The sequence below is a fragment of the Cheilinus undulatus genome, linkage group 6, assembly GCF_018320785.1.
Source record: "Cheilinus undulatus linkage group 6, ASM1832078v1, whole genome shotgun sequence".
Taxonomy (NCBI): Eukaryota; Metazoa; Chordata; class Actinopteri; order Labriformes; family Labridae; genus Cheilinus; species Cheilinus undulatus.
In genome coordinates, this window is record NC_054870.1 from 19,444,580 (window position 1) to 19,459,768 (window position 15,189).

The window sequence follows — 15,189 nt, forward strand, 5'->3', positions numbered from 1 at the left end:
TAACAAATGACAAAATGAAGGAGAAATGTTACCACTGCACGAAAACTCATCCACTAACAACTCTTGATGTATAAATGATTCAGCTTATTCATATTTTGTATTTTCTGCACAACTTAATCAGCAACCCAAAGGTTTAATGCAATCAGACACTCTATCAAATCTTCCTACTCACACAAACACAAAATATGCATAATTACTGCTCCTACAGACAAAGCAGTTATCTTGTTTTTCCCCCCATAAAAAATTGGTCTAAAATTATTATAAGAATATATAGTTCTTTGTCTATTTTGTTTCTTTTGGAGGCCTTTAAGAAGTTAAGCTTTACTGAGAGGATGAGGGAATGATAAAGAGGTGCAAAACAATCTCAAAGAAAACAGATAAGAAGTTTCTGACCCACATGTCCTCTCTTGCTTTGAAATGAAATTGTGAAATAGTAAGGGAACTGCAATATACTTTTTAGATATTACGAATAATACAAAGAATCCACAACTGCAATTTGGATTAAACTTGAAAAAAGAAAAGACAAATAAATCCAAGCATAGTCTCTGTTGGTCATAATAAACACACCTGTAAAACCATTTAAAGAGCCGTAAAGATTCATATTCCAGCAGACCAGGTGCCGCTTGCCAGTCAGCTTCCCTTCATTCTTCAGAATGATGAGAGCTCATAAATGTTGGCTGCCATGTCAGCTTTTTTGTTTCAGAACTTTTCAAAACACTTAAAAGTGCACAGGTGTAGGTGCATGCACACATACTGCATTTACATAGTTTCCCTCAGATGCTCACACAAACCTGCAGAGTCACACACACAGACACAAACTGAGCCGCTGTGTAATCGGCTTTACCTTTTCCACCCACTAAAAAATCCCAAGAATCACTTGAGTGTGAAATGCTGAAAACATTCTGCATCCAAATCATATCAAGAGTGCAGCAGATTCCCCTGCACAGTTTGCCGGTTTTGTTTATTTGGCTCCTGCACACGGACAGATTGAGCTCTTGTCGTAATGACCATGCATTGTCGAGTCCACGGTTGTCGAGAGGGGAAGCCATGGACTAGCTGCACTCGCTAAGAGCTGCCATGACACTAAATCCACATTAACAGCGGCAGCTACTGCCAGGGTAACACAATGCTCGGAGGCATCTGATGCCGAGCTGCATCAGACCCGCTGTCTGTGAGCTGCATGCTGTGAGAAAAGAGTCAGACGTTGGATACACAAGTTTGTTCTGAGTGAGGTACAACATCCTGCTAGACAGTGAGACTGAAAAGGAAACAGAGAGACAGAATGGTGGGAGATATGCTTCAGTGACCTTAGTGATGTCTACTGCTGAAGCCAGGCATCAGCGGATGGACAGACGTTGATAAAATATTTTGTGAGGCCCTTTGATAGGACGATTTGTCTACCTGTCACACATTGGCTGAGCCTATTTGCTTTGATGTTTACCACGTTGCCTCTTTTTTCAGATGTTTTTTTTCCTCACTCTACAATGTAATGTATAAACCTAAGTATCATGACTTCAACCTAAGCTTCATCTCTGTTATCATCACAAAGGTAGATGCAATTTAAACCTGAATAATTATCGTCCAATCTCATGTCTTAGTACAGACTATAGTCCATCGTCAGCGAACTACTTGAGTCATTTCTATATTAATTCAATATTAACTCCATTTCAGTCTGGATTTCAGCCAAAGCACAGCACCTTATCCACCCCCTCAACTGTCATAAATGATATTGTCAGAGCACTTGATGATAAACAACACTGTGCAGCACTTTTGTTGATTTATCAAAGACTTCGACACAGTGGACCACTCTCTACTTTCAAAAGAACTCCATGAGATAGGCTTGGATAGTAACAGCTGTAAATGGTTTGAAAATTACCTTTCTGATAGGCTGCAATGTGTAAATATGGGTGATGTCCAGTCATCCTCTCAAAGGGCAACCCCCAAGGATCACTTCTTGGACCGGTGCTATTTACCGTTTCTATCAAAAATGACAAAAGTTGTGTACTGACATGTCTACAGTCACCATGTTGTTAAAAGAAGAACAAAGAGCAACATTGAGCTGTTTTCTTTTCAAAAACGACAAAAGTCGTGTACTGACATGTCTATGTCTACGTATTTTGTTGCTCTGATTGGCCTGTAAAGATGTGACAGACAGAATGTTTATCCAATCACACTCAGAGTTTTTTTCAAAGCCTCTGCCCTTCACCAGACGCTTAGTATTGAAGGTTGTCAGGTTATTACAGCCACTCTTGAAATAAAAATGTTCAAGGTACAAAAACACTCTTGAACTTTTATACTCGGTAGCGTTCAGCTACCAATGGATTAGCTCTTAGGTGCTGAGGTATTACAGAACAAGCAGGCCTGCCAATTTCATGGAAACATTTTGTGACACGTTGTATGCTTGAACAATTATTTGGGCCCTGCCAAACTCCACAGGAGACCTCTGAATCAAAGAGGTCAGTTGTAGAAAATGAATGAAAGCCTGTCCTCTTATCAGTCAGTTGATAATGTTGACCAATTTACTTTTTTGGTTTTGTTGAAAACAAGAACATAAAATGCTTTTTTTTCCTGCCTTCTCCTCATCTGATAATAGTGTTATTGTTTGTATTGTAATGGTTTAAGAGTTTCCTGTCTCAGCAGCACAAGAGCAATATTTGTATCATAGCTAGCTTTGGCTAAACATCTACATAGTGCATGTCCTTTGCTATCTACTAGACTGAACTTATGTATCTGTCTTTTCTCTCTCCACCTCCAGGTATTGCAATAGCTAGTGCTCTGGTAGACACGTCACAACAGAGGATGGATTTCAAAGAAAGAGGCCTTGGTCTGAAGCACCGAAAAAACACTGTGCACCACCAAGGGACCTGTGTATGAACAGGAAGGCCTTTAAAAGGTGACAACATATCTTCTGTTCCCTCCAGAGGAAGGCTACAGGAGATATTCTCATCACCCTTCAACAAAGGGATATGTTAACCAACACAAAGCATGGAAAAACAAGGATCATCTTTGTTTCTGGCTCTGATGGAAAGGTAATAAATCCACTGTTTCATCAATAGTTGGAAAAGTGTGGAAATTATCTGGACCCTTCTCTCTGGATCAGATGGAGAGCTTCGTAAACATAATATTTTTCCCCTGAGGAAACATTTTGGTGCTGATGAGCCAGGCAAACAAAAAACAAATGGAAAAACCTGCAGATGGATGATGATGATACATCTATCCGGAACAGCTTTGGTCTGAATTTGCTAAGAGAGCTGGCAGACGTTTCCTCCTCCATGCCATGTGGTTTCCAGGTCTCCAGGGCTCTACTTGTCTGTCTGTCATAGTCGGCCATATTGACAGAGAAAAACACTTGTTTTACCATAATAACCAAACTAAATGGCTCCAAGCTCCTGGGAAAGACATTGAGAAGAATTAACTGAAATGAAATGAGGTCCTCCTGACTTAAGAACCCACTTGGACTGAGGTTCAAAATAGACCTAACTAGATGAATGGCTCACCTTGTAGTGGGTGAAGATATGTGGTGAGGAAGAAAGTCTCCTCTGGGCCATTCAAAGACTGTTACTGTTAAGATGTCAAAAAACTGCATCCAGCTGAGGATGCAGCTGTTGAAAAGCATCATTTTAAATACTTTTACTTCTTACTCTGCCCTGTCCAGACATTTGAAGTTTTACATTTTGAAGCTCAGGTGCTCCGTAATGAAAAAGGATCCATGATGTGTAGCTTTGGGCCTTTTACATGTCTGTATATGCACTATAAGTACAATGCTTTACCAGTACATTAGATCCCTCTGTGGGGTTAAATTATGCAACTTAACATCTGAATGCAACCTGTATCCTGGGCTGTGGTTTTACCTGAAGGTTGGTATCATTGAATGCATACTACTGATGTGATTCAAACTTTATTCATTCATTTATTACTGTGAAGCTACTCTACATCCTTTCTCATGATCTCCAGTAAATTACATGCCTGGTTACTCGTGAAACACAAACTTAACTGACCATGTTTTCTTATTTTTATTTATTAAATATGCAAATTTTGTTTAACCATATTATAGAACTTTTTACAGATTCACCTAGGATTTTTAAAATTTGTTTTTACAAGTAATTCTGTGCAGTGTTTCCGTACTTTGCTGATACCCTTTGTGTCTTTGAAAGGCTTAGTATGCGACAGTCTGAAAAAAAAAATCTAGTAGAGAGTATACTTTCTTTGAATATACAGTGCCTATTAAAAGGTATTCACCCCTTTGGATTTTTACCCTCATTGATTTCATTTCAGCCATAAGGGTCAATATAATTTGGCTTTTTTGAAAAATAAATTTACAAAAAAACTGTTGTATGTCAATTAAATAAAAACATGTAAGGTAAGATAAGTGACTATAGAAATGACCCCAACAAGTCAGTATCTAGTGGCTACAAACACAGAACTGAGTCTGTGTACGCTGCAGTTGTACTCCATTTTTCTTTGAATAACTGCTCATACTTTGTCAGACTGCACAGGAATCATGTGTGAACAGCCCTGTTCAAGTCCACCCACAAATTCTCGAATGGATTGAGATCTGGGCTTTGACTCGGCCACTCCAGAACATTCACCTTGTTGAATTAAAACCATTGCTGAATAGCTTTCGTTGTATTCTTCAGGTCATTGTCTAGCTGAAAATAAATCTTCTCCCAAGCCGTAGTTCTCTTAGAGACTGAATAAGAATGCCCTCCAGGATTTTCCTTTTTTGCTGCATTCATTTTACCCTTCAGAGCCAGCTGCTGAGAAACATCTCCACAGCATGATGCTGCCACCACTGTGCTTTACAGTGAGGATGGTGTGTTTGTGGGGATGTGCAGTGTTTGGTGTCTGCCGAACATTTTGTCTGATGGCTAAAAAGTACTATTTTGGTCAAATCAGACAAAGAACTTTCCTCCCCTTGACCATGGAGTCTCTCACATATCTTTTGGTGAACTCGAGTTGAGATTTAATATGAGTGTTCTTCAACAGTGGCTTTCTCTTTGCCACGCTCCCATAAAGCTTTGACTGGTGAAGAACCTGGGCAACAGTTGCTGTTTGCGGTGTCTCTCCCATCTCAGCTGCTGAAGGTTGTAACTCCTTGAAATGAGGTCCTACTGCCTTCTCTTACCAGTCTCCTTCTTACACGGTCACTCGCTCAGTTTGTGAGGATGGCCTAATCTAGGCAGATTTACACATGTGCCATATTACGTCCATTTCTTATGATGGATTTAACTGATCTCAACTGTTGTTCAGTGCCTGATTTTTTTTTTTTTTGTATCCCTCCCCGGACTTATACTTTTCTATAACATTTTTTCTGAGTTGCTAAGAGTGTTCCTTTGTCTTTGTGGTGTAATGCAAACCAGGCAATACTGATTAACAAGTGGCTGGACCTTCCAGACACAGATGTCTTTATAAAACAATCACTTAAGACACATTCGCTGCACTCAGTTGACCCCCCATTCCTCATTTGTGAGACTACTAGCAGCAATTGGCCAGACCTCTGTTGAATTAGGTCAGTCACTTAAAAGTGGGAGAATATTCATGCAATCACTTATTCTATAGTAAATATTTTTTGAAAGAAATAACTTTGCAGATATCTGTTTTCACTTTGACATTAAAGAGGGTTAATTCTTCATTTCTTGTGAGACTCCTTCCTCTCGAACTTTTAATCCTGCCACAGTGTAGGCCTGCCGGCTCAGGGAGGCTGTTTGTGGTGCCATAAAAGCTGAGAGTTGTCACATAAGTACACCTGAAGGAGACCAAACAAACTTTCTGGAAGATTTTCTCTGAATTAAAAAGACTGATAACAACTGAATCCACTTTGAATAGCATATTATAACTTTGTATGGATCTCAGAGACCTGTTTTGTTCTGAAAAACCTCTGTGAATGTCGCATAGTTAGCCTTTTAACTCTTGCCTGCTTTTTGCATATCATATCCATTTTTTATGTCTAAAGCAATTTTTCTTTATCTGTTGTGTTAAACCTTTATTGAATATTGTAAACTTACTTTAATCAACTGCACATACAAATGAGAGTTATGTCTTTATGCACTTGTATTATCTTTACATTCAGAGCCTGTTTGTTTTCTTTCATGTGTTTTACTTTAAGTCATTTTGCATCAGTTTGTTGCTGAGACTTGTATTAACAAAGGGCAGCTCACATCACTGTTTTTGTCCATACAAGCATAAATGTGTACATTTACTATTAAAACATTTTGACGACTCTTCTTATGGTAATTGGATCTGAGAATGTGTGTATTCTTACTCCTGGTGTTGTGGGGATGTATTGATTCTTGTTCTCAGGATGTCAGGAGGGTCGAATGTGAGTTTAGCCACCATTATGGACTCTGAAATCCAACACTGCTTATAGAGTTACATAAATACTAAGTAGACAAACAGAGAGAATAAGCCTCAGATGACAATACTTCATCAAGATTTTAAGCGATAAAATGACACCCCTGTAGTCATAGTTCTGTTACACCTATTGATTACAGCATCATGCTCAAATACAGTTTATGAGGCCTTGACTCTACAAAGGACCAGAATAGCCCATTCAAGCCACTCTGAAATGATGTATGTATTGTGGACTACAGAGGATTCCCTGTTTTAATTATCAGCTGCCCCTGCCCACATGTTTATTTTCTTAGCACTGCCCTTCTCACCTGATGCTAACGCATCTAGCATCGCATAATGTAACCTGTTATTTTGAAGAACTCTGAAGCTCCACTTTTTTTGTGCATTTTTATCACCAAGTACTAAATCGACCTAAAACCAATTGATTTTAAAAGTGAAGCTCTTGGCCTCTTGAGAGTGCCCCATTTAATTTGACCTGCTACCCAAAGTATTCAGGGATATGTTAGGCCACAAAGGATACACCAAATCTTTTGTGGCTGGGGAAAGGTGGACAGCCTTCAATGCACCATTGTGACTTATTTGGCCTTCAAATGTGCCGTCTAAAGGACTCAGCCTGTAGATTAAGACATAGAATCAATCTCAATTCACTCCTTGCCCCTACCACTTGCCCTATCCCTACATTTATGTCTAGGGGTAGGATGCCCTGATTCTTGTTGAAATAGAGAGGTGATGTAAAGTGACCCTTCTAACTGATGGTTTTGGGAGACCAGAACTAGTGCTGGGCAATTAACTGAGTTCAATTATGATGACAATTTTAGCTTTTATAAAAACAAGAAATTGTTGCAAATCATCAGCAAGATGTAAAAAAGCTGTAAAAAATTAATGTTGTTCAAATGCATTATGATTGTTTTCAGTCCAAAAAACATTTTTTAAATGATCAGTTATAGTAGAAATGTCCAGTCTAGGTTGTTTGCAATCACGTCATGTTGAGCGTCCGTTGGGGGTCAGGAAGTGGGGGACAGCCATTAGAAATGAATGGGAAAAGAGGAAATGTAGTACTTAACAGTTTTAAATGGACCTGTGCACTGCAGAGAAAATTCCTACATACTTTATAAACAATCCCAAAACTGTACAAAAAAGTGATTTTTGCTAGAGTTTAACTGATTTACCTGGAGTGGATGCAATAAATGTCATAATTTACTCAGTCCTGCAATCCTCCATCTGGCATGGCCTTGGAGACGAGAGTCGAGAGGTTTTGTACTGAGCTAATTAGGCTAGCTGAGTCTCTTACATATAAAAAAATCCTCATTTTGTCACTAAGATGCTTTTGACTGAAACAGTTATACTACCAACAGAATAAACCATGTGGGGTGAGTGACCGAGAGATGATGAGCCATTCAGGAATGAGCCTATCATGTGAAACAGCTCTTTAATGTTACATTTGAGTATCAGTTTTCTTTCCTCCATCCTTTTTTGTCATTTAAACCGCATTTCCATCCATCCATTTTCTTTACTGCTTATCCCATTTGGGTCGCGTGGGGGCTGGAGCCTATTCCAGCTGTCATTGGGGGGGGTACATCCTGGACTGGCCGCCAGTCAATCGCAGGGCTGGCATATAGAGACAGACAACTAGGTATGCTCACACTCACACCTACGGCCAATTTAGAGTCACCAATTAACCTAAAGAGCATGTTTTTGGTGGTGGGAGGAAGCCGGAGTACCCGGGGAGAACCCACGCATGCACGAGGAGAACATGCAAACTCGGCAAAGAAAGGCCCTGACCAGGAAGCGAACCAGAGACCTTCTTGCTGTGAGGCAACAGTAATTAACCCTTGCGCTGCCGTGCAGAGACAGATTTTCAGTTACGATGAGAACGACTGAAGGTTGGTGAGACGGACATCAGCTAAGGAAACAGGGTTCAATGAGCCAAACCGGGCTGCTTTGTGGAAACAGACGATACATGAGTGCTGTGTGACACCGCTTGTCCAGGCTTTCAACTGAGGCTTTTTTAATTATTAATTTTGCCTGAATATGTCACTACTTTTGGGACACAAAAATAGATTAAGTATTAAAAATGTTTATACTTTTGCACTTTGAATGCTAGGCATGGTCAAAATCGACTCAGACCATGGCCTTTTAGGTAGCGTTTCTTCTGCTGCTGTGTGACATCATCTGCAAAGAAACGATTGTTGTTGTGTCTGTTTACAAAATGTTGTTGATGACTACTGATGATGCATTGGGAGCGTGAAGGCTCAAGTTTTCACCACTAATCTTTATGACTCTGTTTAAGGGGAAAGGGGGTCTGGAAAAAAAGGGCAGAGGGATTTTAAAAACACAACTGAGCCACAGCATTTGTTAATGACCAAGACGGCTGCTGCTTGTAAGAAATGCTCCAACTATAGCATGCAGAGGTTTCAGTCATATACAGAAGTAATTGTAGGGAACCAGGCATGTTACACTGAAATATGGGCTACAACTTTTTAATTGCATTATCCCTGTCTTGTCATGATATCCACAGAGCAGGTCTTAATAGTATCAGTAAGTGTATTCTGTCTATATACAAGTTTTTATCACCAGGGACCTCCTGCTCTGCCAAACACTGTAACAGCAGCTGTGTTACATCAAGGTGTGCCTCCAAAGACGCTGCTACCAAGTACACACATATATTTGTACTTTTATGTGCAGAGGGCATTGCAACGGGGCATTGTTTACAAATGCAGTGCCACATGTGGATGCTTTTTAGAGGCCTACATATAAAGCACTACAGTCTTTTTTTATGCATGTATGGCTTCAGAAACAAACGGCTGCCGCTGTGTGCCTTAAAATGGACCGCCGGTTATGTCATGAAAGCGCTGAAGGCTGGATTGGAGAGGTGATGTAAACATCTTCAGGAATTAAACCCTCTTATGTAAATGTGGGACTGTAATCAGATGGAAAGAAAACAGTAACATATTCATTCCAGGGAACTGCAGTGCTCTACAGTCTGGCTGCATTTTCACAGTCAGTGATGTAGTGGTTAATAAAGCTGGCTAAACAATGTTTTCATGTCAGTTAATCATTTACATGTGGCTTCTTTTACCTTAAAATACCTTATCCTCTTGTAATCATTGTATTACTACTCATGCACCTGAATGAGGAGGCCACTTTTTAATCAAACTTCTGCCCCTCCTTTAAAGAGCTTCCTTTCAAACTTGAAAAGGCCTCTCAACATAACATGAGGCCAAAACTGCTACTGTCACCACCATTAGTGACCAGGAGGAGATAAGTGCTTCTTTTTATCCTCTCAGCTCACTGTATGTTTTTTTTTCCTCTTAAGATAAAAGAGTGCAGCATTTACCATTAAGTGGGCTGCTGGCATCTCTGCTCTGCTCAATACCTGCACGTCAAGAGGCTGAAGTAAATGGTGCACTTTCCCTTTTCATCCTGGTCTAAGATGTTTTTAAACCAGTTCTTAGGATGAAAGCAGGGGATTTTAGTGTAAAGTCAATGTGAGACGCTTGATACCAGAACATACAAAATGAATGCAAACATAACGTACAAAGACAGGGGAAGAAGACAAAAGAGCCTGCCTTGTTAGATTAATGACGTGAGTGGAGCTACATGGGAGTGTTTTGGTAAACCCATAACATCTGCTTAACTGTCGTCAGGCATCACTGGGGAAAGGAGACACATTTCCAACATGAATCCCCACATTTCAAATGTGCATACACACCAACTTGATATCCCTGAAAATTCACTGAGTGAACTTTTACAGTCAGGATCAGTGAAGACTTTTTCTGCAAGTTCATGATGATAACTACTCTTGCCCATAACCCAGAATCACAAGAATCAACTCTCCTTTTCCTGATTTCTTTTTTTTAGTTTACAAGCTTCATACTCTATATGGAAAAAAGTATTTGACCACACCTGTTAAATATTGATTTCAAGTGTTTCAATCAGAACAGTAGCCACAGGGATTCAAGCACCTAGCCATGCAGTCTCCATTTGCAAATATTCATGATAATTTCATCCCTGTGGCATATTCCACTGTTAACTGGGAGTGATATTATCGGAAAGTGGAAGTGTTCGGAACAACAGCAACAAGTGAAATGCCAAGCAGCTGCATGCAAGCCTCACATCACCAAGTCTAATGCCAAGTGTTAAATGGAGAGGTGTAAAGCACGCCAACACTGGGTTGTGGGTTTGGTGAGTGTCGGGAGGACGTTACCTGCCTGACTGCATTGTGCCAACTGTGAAGTCTGGTGGGAGAGGGACAATGGTATGGAGTGGTTTTTCAGGGTTTGGGCAAGGCCCCTTTTCCCCAGTGAAGACTAATCTTAATGCTTCAGCATACCAAGACATTTTTGATAATGCTATGCTTCCAAATTTGTGGCAACAGTTTGAGGAAGGCCCTTTTCTATTTCAACATGTCTGTGCCCCAGTGCACAAGGACAATAAAAACATGGTTTCATGAGACTGGTGTGAAAGAACTTGACTGGCTGGCACAGATCCCCGACCCCAACCCCACTGAGCACCTTAGGGATGATCTGGAATGGAGATGTGAGCCAGGGCTTCTTATCCAACATCAGCGCCTGACCTCATAAATACTCTACAGATTTAATGGGCCCAAATTCCCACAGAAAAACTCCAAAATCTTGTGTAAATCCTTCCAAGAAGAGTGTAGGGTGCTCTAGCTACAAAAGGGGGACCAACTCCATATTAGAGTAGAGGTATTTGAATACAATGCCATTCCAGTCCCTGTTGGTGGAATGGTCAGGTGGCTGAATACTATTGTGCTTATGGTGTTTCTCCCTAGCAGCTCCTGAGTTCCTTTAACTTGCTGGTTCTTTTTGATCAATGGTGTGGATGGCTTGCTGAAGATCTATATCCTGCTGCAACAATTATAAATCAGTTATAGTCCTATTATCTCTATTATAAAAGCTTATGTGAACCCAAGATCATCTTAACTTCAACTACTTCAATTCACAAAATGAATGCAATAAAACAATTTCATTCAGTCTGAAAGGGAACTGTGGCTTCAGAGAAGATTCTTTTTTATCATTGAAGGCAGTGATCGGAAGCAACATGTTGGCTGGACTTAAAAAGAGCTGTTCCCAGTAAATCCTGTGCAACCTGAGCCTTGAGCAGTTTTGCGTTAATTTAAAAAAACGCAAACCGGTTAAAATATTACCTTTAAACAGACATTTGATCTTTCTTGAAACAGCATGTTCTATCGCCTAATTTAAAAAATGAAATGTATTTTCTGTCCCCTTTTTTCTGTGTTGAATTCACAGCAATGGTATTACCTCTGGTGGATGAGTAATATTCATCCTTTGGCAAAGGTTCAGGCCTACATTTGGAACTTAACAATAGTCTGAAATGAATTCTTTATATAATCAGCAAAATCCATTGCATGGCACCTCAGCTGAAGCAGTTTCCCTTGATGTCTTTGAGTTTTTTTTGTGCCAGCAAGGTGTACGTCCTGTCATCCTGGCTGTTAGACACTGTGCATATCTCTCTATCTCTGCTGCTCTTCCCCCTGCTCCATGCCCCGCTCTCTCACCTCCCTCTAGTAAGGACTCAGGGTCAGCTGAGTCACGTCCTTGTGATTGATGCCCCATCCAGACCTCAATCTTTATGCCATTACGCGCCAATTGCGACGGGTAATTTGGGCCGCAGTCTAAGGACGAGTGGCTGAGTGGGCTGACACAGGATTACAAAGCATGCCGCTGTCCTCCACATCCCTACACTCACACATCCAACCTAACCACCGAGGAGTCAGCCAACCTCTGTGACGCTGTGAAGAATGTCGCCCCTGTCAGCTTCGTCCTCCGCTCACTCCCAGCATGCACTGCTTTGTCATAAGTGGCCCTCTGCGCTAACAAAGAGAGCTTTTTTCCCCCTCTCAGCACACAAAGTGCAAAGACATGAAGGATGAAAGAGAAGGAGAGAAGCTATTGACGAACTGCATCAGCATGATTATGTGAGCTGTAACCACACACCTCATGGACGCCTGCAGGAGGGTCAGCAGGCGAGTCGAGGTGAACGCTCTCCTACACTGTCATAGAGGTTTTTCTGTTCAGAACAAAAACACTTTGTGTCACACTTTAACTAGCGTCCTTTATTAGCATATTTTTTCAATCTACAGAGGAACTATGATGGATTTTTTTTAACAGAACACTTTTAGCATTAATAAAGCATTAGAAGGTTTGAAATATCATTGCTAAACAGTGTAAATAATTTGGTGCCTTTAACAGACCCCTGAGGAACCCCATAAGTGACCTTTAGAGGGATTTAATCGGCTTTTTGAAAAATTATGGTGAATTCTTCTGTTTGGTTCTGAGAGTTGTATATTACTGTTGGTTCGACAGTTTTCTGACGGGCAACTGAAAAAACAAAGTTGGCTGTCTGGTTTCTTTCTTACTAAAATGAAACATTATGTTCTATCAATCCCACGTACCTTGCCCTGCTGCCATGAACACTACAAGAAAAACAAATTCAGATGAATCTTTTGCTAAAAGTAGTCCAGAAGAAATAAACATCTTCACATACGCTCAGCTACTGTAAAGATTTAAACTATTGACACGTTTTCTTCTATTTAACAACTCTAGTGTTGTACAGTATTAGCTGTATCCTTTCAAAAAATTTAGTTAAGAAGCAGAGGGTCTGGTAATCTACAACACTCATTCCCAAATTCTGGGTCCAGACACCTCGGTGGGGTCATCAAAAGAGTTTTACAGAAAATGTATGTCTGCTGTACATATTGCAGCCCCGTGCAGGAGCTCCACCCTGTAACACTTGCCCTCCCCACCGCAATCAAACTCAAAATAAGTCTCTAGCAGGAACTGCAGTTTGACTGATAAAAATGAAATACATTTTTCCACACCAGACAGTTTTTGAAGGTCCAAGGGGCTGAGAGCGAAGAAAGCCTCTGGGACACTGGTGAAGTGGCCCCTTCCAGTCTCTTAAAACAGAAAGTGCCAGGTCAAGACCAGAGTGGTAACAGAATTAAAGTTAGCCAAGCTAGCCAAGACAGACTGGCTGCAGACCACAGCTCTCAGATGCCGCATTTTGACGGCCACTACTACTGTGATACGCTGCTCCCATCAGAATGAACATACATGCTAAAACGTTCAAAATAAAATCAGGATTAACTTCCGGTTGTGGTTAGGTAAAAGGTTAAGGAAAAGGTTGTGATACCAAAAGTAAAAGTCAAAAACCTGACCTGCAAAACCAAATTACAAAATGTTTAAAAAATCCCAGTCAACAGTCAGTCTACAGGAAACAATCAGCTAAGGCTAAAGCTAACTAATCTATATCAGATATGCTAGCTACATGGATAACATAGCTACATAGCCAATGTAGCTAAACTACAGCTATTGAAGCTATGTCAGATACTTTCACTACTTAGTAGGGGTGTGACGAGGCCTAACCTTTGTACAGCTGACCATCCACAATGGTGCAGCCTTAACTGTGGGACCTGAGGTGACATGCATTACCCAAGCCAGAACCAGGATGAAGTACTGAATGACAAATATTTTCCGCTCGCTGTCAGATTACAGTAAGTGGCCATCTTTCACCACAACAGAATTTTACATTTGGGTTAGGCACCCAATCCCTAAAGGTTAGGGTCAGGGTAAAGATGAGGGGAACAAAATCAAAAGACCTACACACAACAAACTAACTAAACCAAACAAGGGTTAGTACATCACTTCCCATCCTGCGGTCAAGGTTGCCCCATTGTAAAGGTCCATAACAGATGAGCCCAAGTCGCCCCACCATAGAGGTCTGCAGTCAGATCACAAGTAGGCAATGTCTCACAGTGGTTTTCTGCAGGAGGGGGTGTCTGAGGTCCACAGTCAGACCAATCTCAAGCTAAGACCAGCCATTACCTCAACTAACCAGCAAAGAGCAGCACAGAAGCCAGACTGGATAAGCAATAACATGCCCTAAATTAAGCTGATGCCTTTGTCAAACATACCTCATATTAGCTAGTATTGAAACATACAATGGTGAAGAAACAGCAATTTCAGGCTGATCATGATAGCTCCTTAAAGGTAGGTCAAACACTGACCCACACACGTGGTAAGGACTAATGAACCAGTATTATTTTGATGTTGTTCCCCTGATGTTCTTTTGTTAAGAGACTGAAATCTCCCTCGTACTTTGATATGTTTTTCTCTCACACTCCTCTTTAATTTAATGTAATTTGTCCTCAGCAAACACTTTTTGTGCTGCTGTCTGACAGTATAACCAACCCCATTACGACCCCTGTTACTGTCTGTTTTACAGCATAACAGATAAAAAGGAAAAGTTGAGACATTAGAGTTGTAAACAAGCTGCCTAATTAAAGTTTGATTGTAAAGAACCAAAGATGATTACGACAAACACAGCCATTAGTATTCATAACCCATTTATCACAGTGACATGAATTGGCCACACAGGAGTTCAGAGCGTCTAACAACGATTCCCTCATGATGCATTAATAGTCTTTAATTCATGCTGGTGTCAGGAGAACCAACATGTTTATGTGAGGTTTTATGACCTCCTCTTATAAACTGTCCATTAATGAATAGAGATTGGGTATTGATCAACTATAAAAAAATATATACAATATCTTGGAGTTTGGTCTGTGTGTGGGCAGATGAGGCGCTGCATGAGGGTCAATTCTAATGATCAGTCTGGCTCAGTTTTATTCCAGTTATAATTCAAATGTATCACCTGTCCCAGAGAACCTTGAAGCTGGAGTCAAGGTGTTAAAAGATTACAACTACAAGTCTCCATGAAGAAGTCCACAGCAAAATGTTTAATATCTACCCAGTATTTAAGCACAATCTCACTTTACTTACTGTGGTTTTT

The 15,189-nt window shown here is 40.5% G+C and overlaps 1 protein-coding gene across 5 annotated transcripts in view; it reads left to right on the forward strand.

Annotated features, from left to right (window-relative positions):
- The window catches only part of atrnl1a (attractin-like 1a), a 450,037-nt gene extending 445,289 nt beyond the window's left edge, over positions 1 to 4,748 (forward strand). For all 5 annotated transcript variants that reach the window (XM_041790223.1, XM_041790225.1, XM_041790224.1 and 2 more), the window contains one exon: positions 2,756 to 4,748. In XM_041790223.1, the coding sequence (XP_041646157.1) occupies positions 2,756 to 2,874 (119 nt within the window). In that variant the 3' untranslated portion in view covers positions 2,875 to 4,748. The remainder of the gene's footprint in view (positions 1 to 2,755) is intronic.
- The last annotated feature ends 10,441 nt before the right edge of the window (positions 4,749 to 15,189 follow it).